A 21179-nucleotide genomic window follows, 5' to 3' on the forward strand; every position below is an offset into this window, starting at 1 on the left:
TGAAAATGATGTTTTAGGAACAAAAATAACGGTTCTGTTTCCAACAAAATCACCATTTAAACAGTTAGAAGAATTCACAACCGTGTGCTGTACAGCTGTTTTGTGTGTCTAACTGTGTTTCTTGCAGATGCTTTGAGATATTTTGTGTTTTTGTGGTTGTTTTGTGACTATTTTTGCCTCTTTGTATTTAAGCTGCTTGTGTCTTTTTGGATCTCAGTGTCTTGTTTTTTTGTGATGTTTTGAGCCTCTGGGTTTTTTGCATCATTTTGCTCATTTTGTGTCTGAATCTGTGGAATGATCGAAAGCTTGAGTCGTCACACAAACACACCATGCCTGCTGTGAAGCACGGTGGTGGCAGCATTATGATGTGACGATGCTTCTCTGCAGCAGCTTGGGAAGGCTAGTAAAGGTAGAGGGTAAAACTGAGTGCAGGAAAGGGATAACCTGGAGGACAAACAGATGCAGTCTGCAAGAGAACTGTGACTTGAGAAAAGATTTTTTTTCCAACATGATTATGAAACATACAACCAAAACTACACAGAAGTGGTTTAATGACAACAAGATGAATGTTCTGAAGTAGTCGAGTCAGAGTCTACACCTCAATCCAACAGGAAGTTTGTGGTTGGATTTGAAAAGGGATTTCTCACTCACAATCCCTGTGCAGATTAATAGAACATAATCAATTTTGCAAAGAAGAATTGGGTAAAATTGCAGATGTGCAAGGCTGATTGAACCACACTGCAAGCAAATGTGCATCCAGACTTGAACATTTATGCAATCACTTATTTAAGGTTTTCTACATTTAATTAATTGACATCACTTTGTAGAAGTATGTTTTCACTTTGACATGAAAGAGACTTATTCATAGCTATTTACAGCCTTCGGACAAAATGTTCTTTCTGTGAAGGCCAGTAAGATCTGAAACAGTCTTCCGCTCTCCATAAGGGATTGCCCCATGTTACCAACCTTCAAAACTCACCCTAAACAGTGGCTGAAAGTCAACCAGTGTTGTGACCTTTAACTTCTCTGTGTACTTTTGTAATGTGCTTCTAATGTGACCTATTACTTGTTTTTTTCTTTTTTTTGTTTTACCTGTCTAGGGACAGCTGATGTAAATTAGCATTGTTTATTTATTTACCTTTATTTAACCAGGAAGTCCCACTGAGATTAGAAATCTCATTGACAAGAGAGACCTGGCCAGGGTAGCAGACGTACAAAAGTTATCGCTATAATCCGGCATATTTACGTCTAATGCTGTCCAAATAGAGGTTCATTAATGTGCACTTCCCCTATCAAATAAAGAAAGAAATGAATATTTGAACATTCTTGACCGGAGCTTCAAAGTGAGGAGAACATTTTTTATCGGCCTTTTTAGTTTCCTGCCAGGTGCTGTGAAAGTTCCTTGGCCACGCCCTCATCTCACTTCCGCGTGTTAGAATCTGAGGAGGTGAAGGAGGCTGCAGACCAAAGAAGAATTCACCATTCACATTTAACCTTTACACTGTAGAAACAGTCAGATTATTGACTGGACTCGTTCTCTCATACTTGCAGGTAGGTGCATGTATCTGAGATGTAATGTTTAATTTGGCTGCAGCCTGTTTGAGTCAGAAAAGTCGCCTTTCCGTGCTTTTCTTCCAGGTAATTGTAAACAGGTGAACACTGCTGGATGTGTTGCTGAGAGGATGATGCAGGGACATAAATAAAACATGCAGGTGTTACTCCCGCATGGTTGCTGTCAGTGTCAGTTTCAACCAGCAGGAACTTCTGGTCACATAATCACCGAGAAGTGACGGTCAGCTAAACCGAAGCTGCCTCTTCGTTTTCTAATCCAGCACCACATCCCGTTTTTCAGGGCAGGAAGATGATGGGGGGCAGTCAGTCACAGATGGTGCAGGGGCGTTTTAAGGAAAGGCTTTTTGATATCAATTCGGGGAAAGCTGTGAGACGCAGCAGCAGCAGCTGATTACCAGCTGACCCATCAGCTGATCTGCCGTCAGCCCGGTCGGTGCAGCTCAGACCCTCCGGTTTGACCGAAAGCGATTTGGAAAGCGTGGAAACCCTGCGATTGCGTGACTTGTTTGGTTGTTTTGTCACGTCACGAGGCTTTGAGATATTTAAGCAGGGAATATTCCACTGATTTCTCATCCCCTCAAGTTTTTATTTGATCATTATTATTTAATCTATTATTAGAAAAGCGTTAAATTTCCCCATTTGTACACATGAGATGTTGAACTGGTATCAAATCCTCTCGTTCACTTGTGGTTTGGCAGTATTCAATTAAGGAATACTCCACTGATTTCTCATCACATCAAGTATTTATTTATTCATTATCATTAATTTTGCTTGACAGCAACAAAAATAATAAAATGAGCAAAACTTTAGAGGCAGCGTCCAAATCGACTTCTTTCATCTTTTTTGGAAAAAAATTTAGTTTCTATTTGTATTGTTAGAAAAGGGTTACATTTTACTCATTTATGCAGAAAAGATGTTCACATTCCCTGGTTCAATGTGGGTTTGCAAAAACAAAAAGACGTCATCCAGATTAGCTTCTTTCCTTCCTTAGTAAAAAGTGAACATTTTTTAAAAATCTCGTGGTATTGTTAGAAAATTATTACATGTAGCCATTTGTGCACAAAATGTATTCAACTGGTGCCAAATTCTTTAGTCAGGTGAGGCTTTGCAATGTTTCTGTATTGAATATTCCACTTATTTCTTGATCATTATATATATATATTAAAGCAAGCAAAAATAATGTAAGTAAACTTTTAAAGGCAGCATGCAAAGTGACTTCTTGTCTTACTCAGAGAAGAGGTGTGGTTCTTTATCTGATGGTAAGCTGCACAGATTTCAAAGCCCCTTGAGGTGAACTGCTGATTTGTGACACTAAATTCAAGCAAAAATGTCAAACATTTACCAGTTCCAAATTCTTAACTGTGAGAACCTAAATATATTAGTTTTTTGGATGGTTGGTTTGACAACACAAGCAATTTTGTGCCCTCTGTTAGGTATTTAGAAGATTCTGATGATATTTCTGTTTATTTTATGACACTAATTTGACTAGAGAATAAATTGTAAAAACAGAAATGTCTTCAAATTACTCAATAATGAAACTAGTTCTGCTTTTGCTACCCGTCTTTATTTCCATCTCAATGGGTAACACTCATATTTTGAAAAAACAAACAAACATGCAGATGAACTTAATTTGGTTCTCAGAGAAAAGGTTTTTAAAAAGCATAATTTCTGTTGGTGTTTTTGGAAAAGGGTTTAATGTAGGTATTTGTGCACAAAAGGTCCTCAACTGGTTTCACATTCCTTCATCAGGTGTGGTTTTATAGGACACTGATCATGTAGTGGAACTAGTACAGACAATACTTTGACCATTGAATATAGAGTTTCACCTTAAATGCAGCTTTATTCAAATAACACACAGCCCTGGATGAGAACAGAAAGATGAAACTGGCTGTTGGTTGCTGGATGTTGGTGTCACTTACCATGAACGACTACAACATCACTATTTGTTCTCTAAGAAGTAATTTCAGACGACATCGCAACAAGGCAACAGGCGATCTATCACATGATGCTGTAGATAGACGTGTCTGACAGCCGGATCCTGTCCCCAAAATGTCCTCTGACTTCATCAAGTCCTTCAGGAAAAATGGACATTTAACAAAGCTTCAGCAGCAGCAGCTTTATTTATTCATTTCAGTTCTCACTAACTTGTGATTTCTGGTCTTTGAGTCCACTATTGATCTGTCCATTATTTCCAGTATAGTGGCTGTTTCACGACGTCCATTCTGTTGTAGAAATGCTGTTTGTTAGAGCAACAAATTCTTATTCTCCTACGTTCAAAAGAATTAAATAGATTGTGTTTGATATAATATTACATTCCTGTTTTTGTTTAGTGTGGCTTGAATTTCAATCACAATGAAAATGTTTTGCTTTTAGACCACTGATGTACCACAGTCTGCTGATGCAACACCCCAAAGAACTAATACGCAGGAAAGAAAACATATTTTATAGAAGTGATCACAACTGTAATGAAAGTTCTGATTCTGAGACAAAATGTTTTTCTGCCTGTCACCCAATGCATGCTGGGAAACTGTATGTTTTAGTGAGAAGGTGAATGAGGAAGTGGACATTTTGAGGATAGAAAGCGTATTAAAAGACAGGATTAATAGATTTAACTTGAGCACTGGTGACAGAATGACCCACAGTGCGTCACAGTTGTCCTGAATTAATTCTGCTTCATACAGTCATGGACAAAATGATTAGACCACCCTTGTTTTATTCAGTGTCTTGTTCATTTTAATGCCTGGTGCCACTAAAGGTATATTACCTGAAGAATACAATGAACATGACAAAAAATGCAGCTGATTCCATCATACTTTATGTCCTGTTTGACATGCTTAGGCTTGATTGTATTCCCAGGGTCTATAAGAGGACATTTCATGTCATAAGCAGCACTGCACATGCAAAGGTCAAGAGTGGTTTCCTGCTGACATTCAAGTCGTAGCAGAGAGAACAGAAGTTGTCAGGTCACACATAATGCCTAAAACTAAAGAATTATCTGAAGCCACAAAGGCAGCCATCTTGGTGAGAGACAGGTAGCGAAAAAACTGAAGGTCTCTAAGACAGTCGTTCTTTACACCAACAAAAAACAAGCCCAGCATGGTTCTACCAAACTGCTAGCTGGTCGCAGCAGAGAACGTCTTTCTACCATCAGATGACCGTCACTCATCTGTTCCTGTGTCAGGAATCGTCCTCAGACCTCCAGGGATCTTAAAAATGAGTGAACACTGTGGAGAAATGTGACTTGTTTAGCAAGGACAGTTTGAAACCGCTTCTTGAAGCTGGTCTGAAGTCACACAGGGTACAAGAAGAAGCCCTTCATTGAGGAAAGGTAGAAGAAAGCTCGTTTACTCTTTGCTGGGATCACGAGAATTGAACTGTTGATGATCGGGCTAAGGTTCTCTTCAGGGATGAATCCAGTTTTCAGTTGATGTCCACTCCAGCCAACTTACTGGTTAGGAAGAAACCTGGAGAAGCCTACAAACAAGGGTGGCCTAATATTTTTTCATGGCTGTTTATGTGAAAAGCAGCACTTTAAAAAGATTAAACATGACATTTGCCTCAAGAGTTTCACACATCTCAAAAAGGGCTGTTGGACATTAAAAAAGTGGATTTTCTTGTGTTTCTAAATCACTTTCTGTGGTAGTTTTATTCTTTTTAATGATCGTTGAGGTACATTTTCTGTATTGCAGTGACTAGTGAAGTCTTTACCTGCACGATGAGCGTGAGGAAAGTGGAGAAGACGGTTCTGAGTGTGGAGCAGGGAGAAGGAGTCGGCGCTCGGGTTCGCAGGAGCATCGGTCGGAAGGAGGTGAGTTCATGAACATGCTAGTGTAGTTCAGCTGTCATTGTTTTACATGGGAGCAGTCACAATGATTAATGTTATTAAAGGCCACATGTTTTATTTCCAGCTGAGGAACTTGGATCCTTTCCTGATGTTGGATGAGTTCAGAGTGAGCAAGCCGGCAGGTTTCCCAGACCATCCTCACAGGGGATTTGAGACAGTAAGAATATTTGATTATATCACAAAGTATCGCAAACTATTTGGTGTGGCAGAAAATATTCACTAAGAGTTGTTTCCTTATCTGATGATAAGCTGCTCAGATTTCAAAGCCACTTGAGGAAAACTGATGATTTGTGACACTGAGGTCAAACAAAAATGCCAAACATTTCCCAGTTCCAGCTTCTCAAGTGTGAGAGTTTAAATCAAAACCTGAGTATATTTGGCTTTTATGGACAGTAAGTTAGGCAAAACAAACTAATTTGTGCCTTCTCTTTAGTGTTAAGAACAATTTTGAAGGTATTTTTATTTTTTTTACAAGGCCTAATGGGCTAAAAATCTTCAAATTAGTTGATTCATCTCAATAGGTACCACAGATGAATGTTCAAATGCAACAAAATCTGTACGTTTTCATCCTCATTTTTCAAACTTAAGGTTTCAGGCTGAGTTCACAATATTTATCACAAATATCATCACATATATCAGTCTAAAAAAAGGATTTTACTTGGACGTACTGTCAGGATATTCATCGTAAATAGCACATTTAGGCTTTTCAATGAAGCGATTTAACAACAGAACATTGTCAGACTGGGACATCTTCAACTGAAGAGCTGAAAATGACAGCAGAAGAACAGAACTGACAGTCAAACTTCCTCCTCTGATCACTAGGTGGCGACAAAGTGACAGAAAGTGAGGAGCAGTACAAATACCGCAAATGTTGTATTTCAGTGCAGAGACTTTGAAGAGAAGTCCTACAGAAAGGTAGGTATCAGAGGTGCAGCAGCTGCTGGCTCTGTGGAGATTTATTAGCTCAACTTTGATCTAGAAAGTTTTAAAAATTGAATATCAGGAACTTGCATATTAAAAAAAGCCCCTATTTTGAAATAGAGGAACTGCCCTGGCTTGTGATGTGGAACAAGGACTTTACATTATTTATTTATTTATGTACTTCCTGTTTTTATTGTCATTAATATTATTATGTGCATGTTTAGTTATTATACTGCAACTGAATATGAATTTCTTAGCTCTACTGTTTGCTGGTCATTAACCACGCCCGACGGGTACGTCGGCGGGGTTACTGCATTCGGTGCGGTATCTGGCTGGGTAAGTATGTATGTATGTATGTGGCTATGTCCGGTCAGATATCTCTGCAACCGCTGAAGTCAGGATAATCAAACTTGGCACTGAAGACCAGTCTAAGGTCCCCTGCTCAGTTGTGGAGTTAGAGGTCAGCAGATCAAGTAGGAAGGGAGATACGTACATGATCAAAATTGATACATATTGCATCAGTTGTATAGGGAGGACAGGGTTTTCGCCAGCAGAGGGCGTGGTTCTGCCCTCTACTGAGGGCTCATCTAGTTCATTCATTCATTCATTCGGTCCTTCCTATCTTATCATTATACTGTAGTTTAATATACCTATCTGAATTTTCCTGTTTGCTGGTTATGTAGTATTTCTTTCTTTCTTTCTTTCTTTCTTTCTTATTATTGTTATCATTATACTGTAATTTTATGTAGCTTTCTGAGTTTTACTGTTTGCGGCTTTTAAATGGGAGACTTTTTACTGTTGCTTGTAATTGTATGAAAATGTCGTTTTGGCCTTTCTGTGACGGGATTTTGTCATCCTTGTTGCCCTTTTCGTGACTCATTTGATTTCATAAATCAAACAAGCTATTAAATGAGTTGCAGTTCTTATCTCCAGTGGACAGAATGATTTTTCACACCTCTGCAACATTTAAAGAGTTTCACTGTGTTATTAACAGCAACACTGCAGCCACTCTGACTCATGAAGATCATTGGGCAGCCTGGAATTGTGTCTTTAAAGTCACACTTTAAAAAAAGAAAAAAGCAGCCCAGACGTTGTCCTCAGATTGCCAGACGTTCCCCTCCAGAGTATTTGATTTGGCAGATGCAGCCTAAATCTCCCGGTGTGGGTGGACGGGACGAGACTTCTCTCCCAGCATGCCTTTCAGCAGGTGTGTTTGCTCACGCTCACATGACTTTTGAAATGGAGCAGCTGTGGAGGCAGATCACATGCAGCTCTCTGCAGGGCTCAGGCCTTCCTCCCTAACACAGATGTTCACCTTTGAGCTCTGTGACCCGACGCCCAGCGCCCCTCTTCCTGTCCTGTCTGACCACGTGGCACCGAGTGTAGAGGAAGCACTTTTTTGTGACCTGGAACATGATGCTTCACAAAATTCACAACTCTTTATTCCTTATTAAATGAGTTATCAGAGCAGTTGCCATGAAATGTCACTCATAAAGTAACTGTGTGGGTCTGTGTCTTTCAGGTCACGTATGTTCTCGAGGGAATCACAGCCCATGAAGACTTCTGTGGTCATTCGGGTCGACTGAAACCTGGAGATCTGCAGGTACTCCATTATTAAAACATAGTTTGATGTTTTGCAAATTTCCTTTCATGCCAAGAGTGAGATGAAAAGACATATGTTTGTACAGAAAACATTAAGCTGCAGACAGAAGCAAGGAGAAACCACAAGCCTGAAGAACAAAATCTGATTCTACGAGTGCCTTTTTACATCTCAGCTGCTGTTTTATACACTGAACTGTTTACATCTGGACAGTCAGCTTGGCAGTTTGTCAGCATTTTCAACCGTGATGCTAAGCTAAGCTAAACAGCTGTCCTGCGCACAGCACATGTAAGCATGATGCTGATTGCTTAGCAACCTCAGGATGCTGACGTGACTCCTGGAATTGACCGGATACCTGGACCATGAAACCAAATAAATAAGCACAGGTCATTTTTACACTTTGGTACAGCCACAGATTAGATCTTTAAAGAAGCTGATAGGTGAAGTTTTTTTTTAATATTTAGACAGAACTAAGCCAGCTGTTTCTTTGTTGATCCAGTCTTTGTGGTAAGCTAACCAGCTGCTGACTAGATCTTTATATTTACCACATTTACATTAAAGCGTGGTCAATATATAATTGCAGGACTTTCTTGTGTCATAGTTGACATTTTTGCTGTTTTCAGGCCTAGAATCAACATGGCCGCCTATAACCAAACACCACATGGCATTTTTACAGAAAGATTCTTCTAAGATATTATTTATACAACTGAGTAAAAGTGAAATTGAAAGTTATTTATAAAGATATTGCAGTAAACCTGTTGACATGCCATAAATCCACACTTGACTCACACACTACTTTATATTAAATAACTCAGAAAGCCAAAAAAAAGAAACGCTTGTCATGATTATTTCAACTTAATAAAAAGAACACAATCAAAACTATTTTTGAATAAGCTCATTTTATTATTATTTAGCTAATTAGAAGGTGGTTGTTATTAAATTCAGACGGTTATTCAGTCGTTTTTTTATTAAGAAATGATTGTTTCCATAATAAATAATTATGGAATTTGTAAAGACATGATCATAATGAACAGAAAATTTTTTTTTTAACTTTTAATAAAACTGTCTGCAAGATATATCCCATGGACTTCAAAAGTCCCTCAGTTATACACTGACCCAGGAGGATGCTGTAAGAAAGCAAATAAGCATGATTCAAAAAAATGTGAAACTCTTCCTTTGACTTTGAAACAAGCATAATTCTCAAATGAACTTAATGAACAGGTGATGTAAAAGTGTGATCATTTCTAGGTCATCTGTGAGCGAAACATTCTAGTAGTAAATGTGATTTAAAGAAGCCGTTAACTTGAAACATTCTCGTTGTAAATGTGAATGAAGCGGCAAGAGCAGAACGAGGCGTAAGCCAATTCAGCCTCATTACATATGCATTATAGTGTTGTTCTCTCGCGCTAATTGGATATTACGCCCTGTGGGTTGTTTCCTGTGTTGTTAAAGTAGGAAAGTTACACACACACACACACACACACACACACACACACACACACACACACACACACACACACACACACACACACACACACACACACACACACACACACACACACACACACACACACAACCAGGCTGCTGACTCAGCTCCAGTCTGCAGCAGAGGTTCAGTCAGTTCAGCTGGATTCGCTCTAACCCGCCATGTGCAGCCTCTGTAGGCCTCATGGGATCCTGCAGATGCTCAAACAGACACCCGCTCGTCCTCCAGGGAAAACTAAAACACTGTCTCAGATTAAAGCAGGTTTCATGAAAGGAATTTTTAATTTTTATGTATGATTTTTGGAAAAGATAAAAACAACATGAATATTGTAAAATCAGTATTTTACCAAGAAACTTGAAAAAAAAACCTTTTAGATACAGTTTTTAAATGAATAATCATCACTTATGTTTTCATATTTTTGTAATCTAACCACGTTTCCAAGTTTGGCTCCATGATTATTAAACAACATTAGATATTTCTGTAAAACCACACATTAATTACTGCGCTGCTTCTGTTGTCCACGTTGTATTTTCTGCATGTTTCATTTTCCACTACAACCCATCAGAAATTTCCAACAAACAGCAATAAAAAGGAGACCAAACAGCCACAGATGAATTATCAGAGGGCAGCTGCTTTAAACTTGAGTGGAAATTTCCAGCAGCCTAAAAGAGAAGCTGTTCTCTTCATTTCATCCTTCAGTCTCTAACTTAAACCAGCTCCACATGCAGTTTATTTACTGCGCTCCCTAATGAATGCTTTTCATTCAAATAATTCACACTCAGGCAGATATATCTGTATTTGACTGGAATTTCATTTTGTGTTGCTCTACTTTTTGTGTAATTGTTGCTGTATAAATCAAAATATTCTGTATAATAATGCCAACAATTGTTCGATGAAAAGAGTGCTAAAGTTTGTGTCATGTTTTAATCCTGCTTATTAATGCTGTTCTGGTGCATTTATGTGTTATAACATTTCAATTTTTTGAGAGCAATCTTCAAACAGCATTACAGAATATCTTCTTAAAAGGTTCAAATGAGCAAACAAATGCAGAAAACAGCAGCATATATTGAAAATGGAACTAAGCAGTAGTCAATCTTAGTTCTATTTCATTATCATTCAGCTTTATTTATTAATTTTGGTAACTTCTGTGTGCATAAATGTGCAAAACACGTTTTTTTGGGGTTTTTTTTTTTACATAAAATGTGAGATACAATCTATGTAATATTTACTGTGTTCGTTGTTTTAGTTTAGCATGTTAGCCCTTTGAAACCTTTGCAAAATTAGTACGAAATGCAGTGTGTTGTTGAGGCTGCATTTGGTTTATGCTTCCTAAAGACAACATGCATGTCTGCAGTGGATTTCTAAAGAATCCATTAAATGGTTGCAGAGGATTCACTTTCAACCAAATATATCAGAATGGTAACGTTACATTAAAAAGTGAAGACATCCGCATCCTGGCTTTAAGATACATGATCTAGTAAGCGGGAGGGTATTAAACACATTTGATGCTAATTTCTAAAGGAAATGTTGAAATTATTCTCATATAAAAACAAGAGAAATCAGGGGATCCCCAGAGTTACCACATCATTCACCAAGGAACATTTAAGCCTGTACAGAATTTCATCATCTTCAAACATTATTGGGTTATTACCGGTCAACACTGTCCTGCAAATACAATTAATTCCTTTTTTTTAACATCCTCTACATAAATAAGCATCTGTGCCTTCTGTGGTTGTGTCTCTGGTCTGTGTGAAATGTGCATCCTTCTCCTCCAGTGGATGACTGCAGGTCGGGGCGTGGTGCATGCTGAGATGCCCGTATCCGAGGAGCCGGTGGTGGGTTTGCAGCTGTGGGTGAACCTGCCAAGGCGAGAAAAGATGGTGGAACCGGCGTACCAGGAGCTCAAAGGCTCCGAGATCCCCAAACCCAGCCAGGGAGGAGTTACAGTAGCTGTGATATCTGGAGAAGCTCTGGGAGCAAAGGTGTGTCTCCATAATCCACCTGTGATATCACCGCAATCACGAGAACTTTAAACGTGGTGATCTCAGGGTGATCTCGAGACAAACGGGAACAACAATGACATAAAGATGCTTGTATTCCTCTGAGATGGGGAGAGAAGGGGAATGCCTGTTAACCACACTGTTGCACCAGAGAGAGTGCAGAGGAGTGTCCGTGTGAAAAGAGGAAACTGTAAATGAGGAGCAGATTGTGGCGGTCTGTGAGGGATGACTTGGTAGTTTTTTCCAGTGTGTGTCTTTGTACTTGTTTTACTACTTTTGCAAAGATTAGTGGAAGCGGATGCAGAGGCCTTTTAACCCTCGTGTAACCCTGCGGGTCAAATTGACCCTTTTTAAAGTATGAAAATGTGCTAAAAAATATATATTTTCACAGTGAAACCCCCACATTTTCAACATTTTTGTGAATTTTTAAAACATTTTTTGGTGCAACAAAAAAAGAAATGCTAAAAAAGTATATTTTTTAAGAACATTCAGAAAAAAATCAACCATAATCCAGCGAAATTTTTTTAATTTCGGTTGATTTTTTTTCTGAATATTCTTAAACAAAATAGTAGAACTTTTACTGATATACATGGAATCACTTCAGTTATTTTTTAGGATATTTTGGGAAGATTTTTCTTCATTTACATTTTTTATTTTATTTTTTATTTCTTGCTAAATTTGGGGATTTTTAAAAAAAAAAAAAAACTTTAAAGGGAAACTTTTAAGGAATTTTTGGAATTTTCTTCCTGAAGATTTTGCAATTTATTTTTAAATTTGGGAAATTTTTTGATGAGTTTTTTTCAGACAAAGGAACAACTTTTTTTGGTGCCCGTAAATGAAGACAACAGGAGGGTTAAGGAAGAAGAGAGTGACGATGAACTCAGTCCAGATGTGAGGCAGAGAGAGAGAAGATGAATTATGCAAAATCCGACTTCGATAATATCTGTGTGTACATGAGAATTACTTTAAGACGTTTGCAGCATTTTGGAAGCCTTTGACACACCTTCAAAAGTTCAAAGACTTTCTTTAAGGGCTTCAGGTTAGACTCAGGTGTAGTTTAGAGAAGGCGTTGTGTTCAGTGAGGGCCCTCATAAAGATATAAGTGCAAACGTGTGTGTACAGTGAGGAAGGTTACTTCAGGGCAAGAGACACCGCGAGCTGTGGCCCATTAAAAGCTCTTAGTTAAAACAGCTGTTTCTCTTTATTTATTGTCTTTGTGCAGTATTAGCCCCATCATTTTGGCTTTTTACAGTTAATACCTAGTGTTTTTTGAAACAAGCAAAGTGGTTTGAACTCGGGTTTTATGCCCCTTGTCCTTCAAACATTGTGGTTTTAAGAAGACACTTTAAATCACAGTTTACAGGAAAGCACGCTTCGGACAAGAACAGGTCACGATATGCATCTGGTGGGAAAAAGAAAGAAAGAAGAGAAACTAAACCCCCGCATAACAAGAAACCAATAAATTATCACTATACTGACTGATTAAATTCAAGATTTCCCTTTAATTTTCTAGAATCTTTGTGAAGGAGGCAACGCTGTTTTTCATTTGAGGTAATGTTTCTCTCTACCTGACCAATATTTGCAATAGTAATCCTGCACAAAACAAAAAAAGACCCACTGAGTTAGTTTCAGGTCTTTTGCATCAACTGTTCATTTTTCAAAAGCTTTTGAAATATTCCACTTGCGGCAAAAATATGAAAACATATAACTGGATTATGTGGACGGAAATAAAGGAATGCAGGTCATTATTCACAGCTCACAGAACAGCAGTGCAGACGGTTCTGAAGCTGTAAACAAATGACGATGACAGTCACTGGCGCCACTGTTTTAACATTTGCATTAATGTGTTTTCAGTTCCATACAAAATATCTAAAGTTTGTGGCTTGTGTGTGTGTGAGTATGAGCCTCTTTTCTGACCCTGTATTTCTCGTTCAGTCGAAGGTCTTCACGAGGACGCCGACCTTGTATCTGGACTTCAGACTGCAGGCTGGAGCCCAGCATGTGCAGACAGTCCCTATAGGTAGGAAAACATCCATAAATTCACCATTTCGCTTCTCTAACATGAAGTTTTGATGACTGATTCACAAAAACCTCTCATGGTTACAGCCTTTTGCCTCGTTTTTCTTTTAACTTTGTGTTACTGGAGCCCTACATGTTCCCTGAAGTGTCCTCGCTGTGAGATGACCCTGTTTACCACGGACTGAACTGAATGTTATGCTTTTGTGGTGGGAAATGGACCAATGAGTCATTCTCAGCATGGAAATGAGAAGTGGTTTATAATCTGCTTTTTAAATAAAATGTCATTTTTCTTTGGTGTAAAGCAACAGCAAAACAAACCCCAAACAACTGATGACCTCCAAAGCAAGTCTATATTGAAGTAGCTCCCTTTTCACAACAAAAATGAAAGCTTAAATTCACAATTAATACAGGGTGACCCAAAAGTTTGGAAACAAAGTTTAACTGCAGTGTCTATTTCAGTTGGGGGTGCATGATTTCACTCTCATTTTACCCATTTTTGTTATAGCATAATAAAATAACTTAAAAGCATAGTATTTGCAGAGTGCAATAACTCAGAAGAAAATGAATAGAACCATAAGGTCCAGGTATGCTGGAGCATCACTTCAAAATGCAGGCCATCAGTGTCAGATTTCAAAACTCTTGATGGTAAAGTATCTGACAGTTTCAATTTTTTTAAACATCCAAAAGTACTATGAGGCAATATTTACTGGCCAGTTTGAGGAACCTTCATAAGCATGAATGAAGATACATTCCAGAAGATACAAATGTAACCAGGTGGTGGAAACGTTCACAACTTTGTACAAGAAACAAACATGAACATGTTGAAATATGTTTGTTTTACACTAATCTGTTACTCTTCTGAATTTATCTGTGGTACAGATTTATTGAAATAACATTATATTATTTGGATTATAGACTTTTCATTTGTTTCCAAACTTTTGGGTCACCCTGTAGTGCATAAAGTGGCTTTGCTATATTATACACAAGAGTTCAACAGTTTGACGCCAGGCAGTTTTTTTTCCTCAAGGTTTTGAAGCTGCGTGTTTGCTTTCTTTGCGGTCTCTTTTTTTGCCACGTTACCTGTAGATCAGAGGGGGGAAATGTATGTTAAATCACCTGTGTGTACATGTGTGTTCATGAGAACAAGCATAGCTGAGACTCACTGCTCCATAGTCATACTAGTAGTAAAAAAACTTAGATATCAGGAGTAAAGCTGAATATAACTACATTATTTGGACATCAGTAGGTAATGCACGCTGTAGGACTTTACTGTTCACTCATTCATTCACTCCCACAGCTCTCATGTTTTCAAATCTTTATTGTGCATTTCTAAGTATCGCATGAGAAAAAGTTATAAAAATCTTTTCCAATTGCACAGTGAATGTTTTTACTCTTGTATGATGTGGATTTTGACCTTTTTAGAAGAGTTAATGTGCAAAATTGAGGATGGAAACATCTTTTTAAATAGTGGTGAACATTTAATTCACATTACTGAAAAGCTCTTTCTGCTTCTTTTGTTGTTTTCTCCACTGGACAACGTGAACCATAGCTAACACCAGCTAAAATCAAACTAAAATGACAGCGTTCCTAATTTAAAACAGTTCCCTCTTTTTTTCTGTCACAGATTGACAAAATTAGTTTGTTTCTTTTTATTACTCCTCTTGGTTTTTTTTTAGGGGTTTTACTTGATCCAAAACAGACATGTGTACCAAGCTTCTACCGCCATCTTCTGACACTTATCTGCTGCCTAATTTATTTTATCAAAAGGAGTTAATGGAAACAACCTAATTCCCTTTTTATTTTAAAATTTTCGACTTTCCAAAATTGACTAAAAATCCGCTGGACACTTGTATAGGAAAATGGCTGTTCTGGAGCTTTTAGCAGCTATTGCTTTAAAAACATATTATTTTTTTAACCTTCCCAGCACTAAATTACAGAAAGAAACAGTTTTGGATGAGTTGGTGAACATAATAAGGCGGATATTTCTCTCAGAAGTTGAAACGGAGACCTGGTGATGTTTTCCATAGCAAGTGGGTGTGCAAAAACAGTTTGCTGACAATTTTGTGTTCATTAACTTGGTTGTTGCAGGTTTAAAAGCAGATTGTTACATGCTTAGTCATAAATAATATTCCTGTTTTTCACAGGATGGACTGCATTCATCTATACACTGTCAGGATCCATTCATGTCGGTGAGTTTTGTCTGTTTGAAGACTGCTCCTCTAGACACCTTTATTAGTAGACTTTGCAGCAAGAAAGAGTTAATTTGCCGTGAGTACATTAAGTGTTTCTTATTTGGGTAGGCTACGCAGAAGTCACTAAGAAACAGGGAGGTTCTAAGATCCTTTGGCTGGAAATGTGCAGCTCCCTGGTTTTTCTTCTTGCTCGCCCTGCTGCCGACGTCTTATCTTACAAATATGTGTGTGATCTCCGTCCAGTCGCAGCTCCCTTTTCTACATTCGGCCAAAATGCTCATGTGTTCCTCTTTAAAGCTTGATGGATTCGTACTGTCTCTCAACTATGATCTCTTTGGACTTTCAGCCTCTTGAGTTCAATCTGAAATCAGCCCACCATCACTGGAAATATGAGCACCTGTGTATAAAATCTGAAAATATTCACATCAGTCAAATTCCCCATGTGCTGCAAGTTCACCTTTTTGGATCAGCGTTCAAACCCGGCATTTCCTCCGATCAGAGCACATCGTGTGATCAGGGAAATCCCCTTTGCATGACAGCAAACCCTTTACAGAAGTGAACTCATTTTCAGAGGCTTTGTTGGTCTGTTGGAACCTCTTATTTTCAGTCAGAATTCCCCCTTTAGTAATCTTTCATAAAATCTCATTATGATTTAATTACTCTGCAGGACCTCTCATTCTGCCTGAAATTGCTGTCAGATGTTCTGAAGACATGAGAGGATGAACACGGCCGCTACGATCAAAGTGGTTATTTGAATGATGAAGTTTTCCGACTCTACGTGTAGTCCAGAAAAATCAGGACCAGCTGACTTCAGTGAATGAATCTACCATAAATGGAATTGTCTGCCATTCTCAGTATTTAGCGTTAGTCAGCCAAGTGTTGCAGCGTAGAAACAAACTGCTTAAACAGGTTGAATTGTCTAAAACCTGCAGGTGCCTACTGTATATCTGTATTTTACCCATACCTCTTTTCCACCAAAAACAACCAGGTGCTAGTTCGGTGCTAGTTCAGTGCTGGTGCGTAGTTGGTTCAAATCTCATGCCTCCTAAGAGCCGGTGTGCTTTTCCAATGGCAAGGACCCAAGTTAGAACCACATCATTGTGTCACCATAAAACGTCAGTATGTCACTGCATCTGTAACCGTCATATAATAAATTAATATACAGTCTATAGTAGCTGTTCGTTTGCACATCGTAACCGTGGAAGTGCTGTTTCTGACTTTGCAAGTCTACACTGCGATCCAGAAACAAATAATCAAACAATTTGCAGCTACCTGTTGTTATTGTAGTCACCGTTGCCGGTCGCTATGTTTGAGTAGATAGGTAATTGTCAGAGATGTTTTGATTCTTAACACTGAACGTGTTAGCGTTAGCTTCGCTACTTAGCTTCCACTATGTTTGTATCCATTACGTAGCGGTTTTAACCAAATGCAATAAGTTGATGATAATATCTGTGTTTATCTTTATAGATCATCTTATGGTTAATTGTGAGGCAGAGGTCAGCTGTTGCCTGGGCATATCCACGATCACACTACTGGCATCCATATTTACCGCTTTTCAAAACACTAACACTAAACAGTAATGCTACTACTCGCTTGGTCGCTTAAAAGTGGTGGCTCTGTGTTTCTGCTGTTGATCGTTGGTCACCGTAACCCCACCCCCAGCCCGGACATACTTTGTTCTTAACTCTGGCCCAGCAAAGAGTTGGTGCCTGAAAAGCACCAGTTTTTGGAGCTTGGAGCCGGTGCTTAGTTGGTGGAAACACAAAGAACTGGTGCTAAATGAGGCTCTGGTTCTGAACTAGCACTGGAACCAGTCTGGTCAAAAAGGGGCCCAAGAATAGTTTTGACCTGTGGTATCCAGAAATGATTTGTTAAACAGATTATTACTAATAAAGCTCATGTTAACTCATAAACAGCTCGTAAGCTGGTAAATGCCAACAATGAAACAGGATTCATTTCGTGAATGACCTACATCACCAGCACTGTTTTTCATTCTCCCAAAGAAAAGTCTTAGATTTTCACTTGTTTTCAGAAAGATGTCACACACCACAAAACCAAATCCTCCACTTTTAAAAACATTTGTATTGTGCTGTGCCACTTTTGCCAGAACTGACTGTGTTCATTTCCATTCCCCTGTCTTTGGAATAAAAAGGAATAATGTTCAGTCACGGCAGAAGAATGAAAATTATCAGAATGACTGAGTCATGTTGGAAAACATAAAAACCAATGAAGACAGTCTGAAACGGTGGATTAAGTTGAACTGGAGTCGGTATGTGCTTGACCTAATTTTAGGGCTTTTCTGAAAATATTTGGAGCATGGGAAATAAAGTAGTAGGTCGACATTGTTTTAGTGGGAAATGATGTGCCTGTTGCATAAACTAAGTATAATCACATCAGTTTACTATTGTATCGTATAGGTTGTTTGGTACTGAAGTCCAAAATGTGAGCTGGAATGCAGATTTCAGTTGAATCGAACAGAAATGGTGTGGAGTGACAAACTCACAGATAGTGTTCTGAAGTGTTGGACTTCCTTGTTTTTAAGGCCCGGATGAGGAGCAGCAGCAGGTAGAGCCTCATCACACTGTGGTGTTTGGAGATGGAGACTGTGTCAAGGCTGAAAACAAGGTACAAAACGTGGGCTGTATGTATGAAGAAAAGAGATTTGTTTTTATTATGAACCCTTTCAAAAGCTTTAAAGGTATCCCATACTTCATACAGTATTTAGGATTTGTTTGTGCAGTGACTTAATCCTTCTGAAACCCCTTGTCGGAGATGTTCAGATCAACCTTTAGTAAGCAATAAGGGTCAACTGATATAGAGCGTGAAACTAACACCAATTCTTAGTAATTATGTTAAAATGATGACAAATATTTGGAACCGATAAATATTTGCAGGAAAGATGAAATAAATATTGAGTCAAAGATTAGAATAGCATAAAATCCAACATAAAACTTTGTAGAAATGTCAACATTCATTAATAATTTAAGAGAATTTTCCAATGTTTATCCCTCTATGCTGATTGGCTTTTACCTGTGACATGTAGCCAATAAGACAACAGAGTGACCACAGATGAAGTGCATCAGAGTCAATGTTGTACAATTTCAAATAAGTCTATTTAAGTGGAAAAAATAATCAAAAGAATGTTGACTATTGGATATATGATCTGCCTCCGTGTGAATTACATGACTGATCTATGTTGTCTTATTCAAGTGATGATCTTTCTGCATTTTTTTTTCTGCTCTCATCAGATCTTGGCTTAGCTTAGCTACATGTGTGGGCTATTGTTTATGGACTGTTTTGCTTAGACTCTCAGATATCATGACTTGTAAAAATCTACCCATTACCTGTCCCTTTTTTCTGTCCATTGTCCACATTTAGTTTTACTGTCTAGTCAAAATATGATTTTTCCTTCTCAGTGTGTTTCAAATAAAGGTCTTTAGAGGCTCCATAGGAAAAGGAAAATCTCTACTATTTAACCAGTAAAGTAGTTTCTTTCTTCACCTTGTGAACCGAATGGTTGATGTTGGGACCTGTTGCAGGCTTTCTATACTTAATTTACTAATTTCTAAACTACAAATGAAAGTCTATCGACACACACCACACACAAAGATGTCTACAGTCCTGCTATTTCCCCCTCAGGGCTCTGAAGTTTCCCGTTTTGTGCTGATTGCTGGAGAACCAATCAACGAGCCGGTGGTACAACAAGGTGTGCTGTTTGAGTTACTCCCTCCATTTTGCAAAAAAGTCCCTGAAAAACAGAAATGTTTTCAGATCAGCAACTCGATCGATACTTGTAATTTAATCGTATGTTGTGTCTGCCCTTCAGGTCCATTTGTAATGACCACAGAGGAAGAGATCAGACAGGCTATTAAGGACTACCAGACCGGCAGAAATGGCTTCGAAAGGGCCTTAAACTGGAGATCCAAGATCAGAGATTCTGTCTGAATGCTATGTGTTACACTCTTTTGCCTGGTGGAACTTTAGGCTGCTAAAGAAACAAATTTATATAGATTTTAGTTTTGTAGTAATTACGTAAAAATGACAATTTTTTTTAGTGGGCATTTTTATTTTGGGTATGTGTACTGTATGTATATAAAGGACTTTTAGTACTTTTTGCTTCACGTGGGAGTGGATGACGTGCCCACTTGTTAGCACATTGCCTTCTCCTGTGTAAAATATAGATTAATGAGAAAATGTGCCTGTGTCTGCTTTCCACTTGTTAAATTTAGGTTTTATGACATTTTCTTCTGCTGTTTGAAATACCAGAGCTGGTACTGAGGTCTGAAACTGTGCGCAAGTTGCTTGGAACAACTTTACTTTGGTCTAGGCTTGGAAACACCTTGGTTTAGTTATGAGAAAGGTCAGTGTTATTGTGGTTGCTATTGTTACGATAAACATGAGGTTAAGGTTATGGAGCAGTTAGGATTTAAAGAGAAAGTGGCTGTTAGTTCCAACCAAAAAGCTAATAGCTTTATGGTGTGATAGTTCAGTGATTTGTTGATCCGTCCACCCACCCCGACCACCTCAGTACGCTCATATTGCAGATATTCACTTCTTTTGTTTTTGTAATAGTCTCTCTGGCCACCAGAGGGCGTCGTTACAACCAAATCATTGACTGTATTGTCTTTCTTTTGTTTCATAAGTTTCAAGAAGTTGCAATTTATAAGTCAGTGTCTGACTCCTCATAACTACAAGCTAATCTAAAGATGAGCAAAGACGTAGAGCATGAATGGAGCTGAATTGGACCATTCAAATGTCTTTGGGTCTTGGACTGTCTTGTGATGACCCCCATCTATCACCTCTCAAAGCAGCTGCTCCTTTAATTACGCACAACTTTAAGCCTTAATACAGTTTCAAACAAGTCCCTTATATCAGAAATTCACCCCCTACAGTGTTCATGAATTTAGAAATTAAAAATTGGTTTATTTCTACTGTAAAGTTGGGCATTTTAATATGGGAGTCTGTGGGGATTACCTCATTTTTGGAGCCAACCTCAAGTGGCCATTTGAGGAACTGCAGCCTTTAGCGCTTGTAAATTGGCTTCATTTTTCAGTCTGGGTGGTTGCTGCTTGAACGTCATGTAGCTGTGGGTGGTATGAGCTGCTTGCATAAATGACCTGTGGAGTCATGTTTTATGGGAGGAAAGTCTGTCATTTTGCACTTGAATTAGGTAAACACTGTGTAATGACTCTGCACTTCTTGAATGAATGGTTGTGGCTTCATCATGCTGCCTTTAGATGGCTGCAGATTTTTATGGTCATTATGATCATATCTTTACAAATTCCAGAGTTATTTATTAAGGAAACAATCACTTATTAAAAGAAAATGACTGGGTATCACGAATATGTCAACCAATTAATGTCCCAATTCAGTAACAACCACCTTCTAATTAGCTAAACAATAATAAAATGAGCTGATTCAGAAATAGTTTTGATTGTGTTTTTATTAAATTGAGACAATCATGACAGATATTTGTCTTTTGGCAATAAATCTAATCTAATTTTGCATGGAAAATAACAAATTGTATCTGTGTCCGAGAAATCCC

At 38.3% G+C, this 21179-nt stretch overlaps 1 protein-coding gene across 1 annotated transcript; it reads left to right on the forward strand.

Moving 5' to 3' along the window:
- Positions 1-1436: 1436 nt before the first annotated feature.
- pir (pirin) lies at positions 1437-21059 on the forward strand. Its single transcript, XM_022208293.2, has 10 exons — positions 1437-1551; positions 5262-5380; positions 5481-5573; positions 7860-7940; positions 11199-11405; positions 13359-13443; positions 15587-15631; positions 18177-18259; positions 19274-19340; positions 19461-21059. The coding sequence occupies exons 2-10, from the start codon at positions 5288-5290 to the stop codon at positions 19577-19579; spliced, it is 873 nt and encodes a 290-aa protein (XP_022063985.2). The 5' UTR covers positions 1437-1551; positions 5262-5287; the 3' UTR covers positions 19580-21059.
- Positions 21060-21179: the final 120 nt, after the last annotated feature.

This window comes from Acanthochromis polyacanthus, chromosome 2, assembly GCF_021347895.1.
Source record: "Acanthochromis polyacanthus isolate Apoly-LR-REF ecotype Palm Island chromosome 2, KAUST_Apoly_ChrSc, whole genome shotgun sequence".
Taxonomy (NCBI): domain Eukaryota; kingdom Metazoa; phylum Chordata; class Actinopteri; family Pomacentridae; genus Acanthochromis; species Acanthochromis polyacanthus.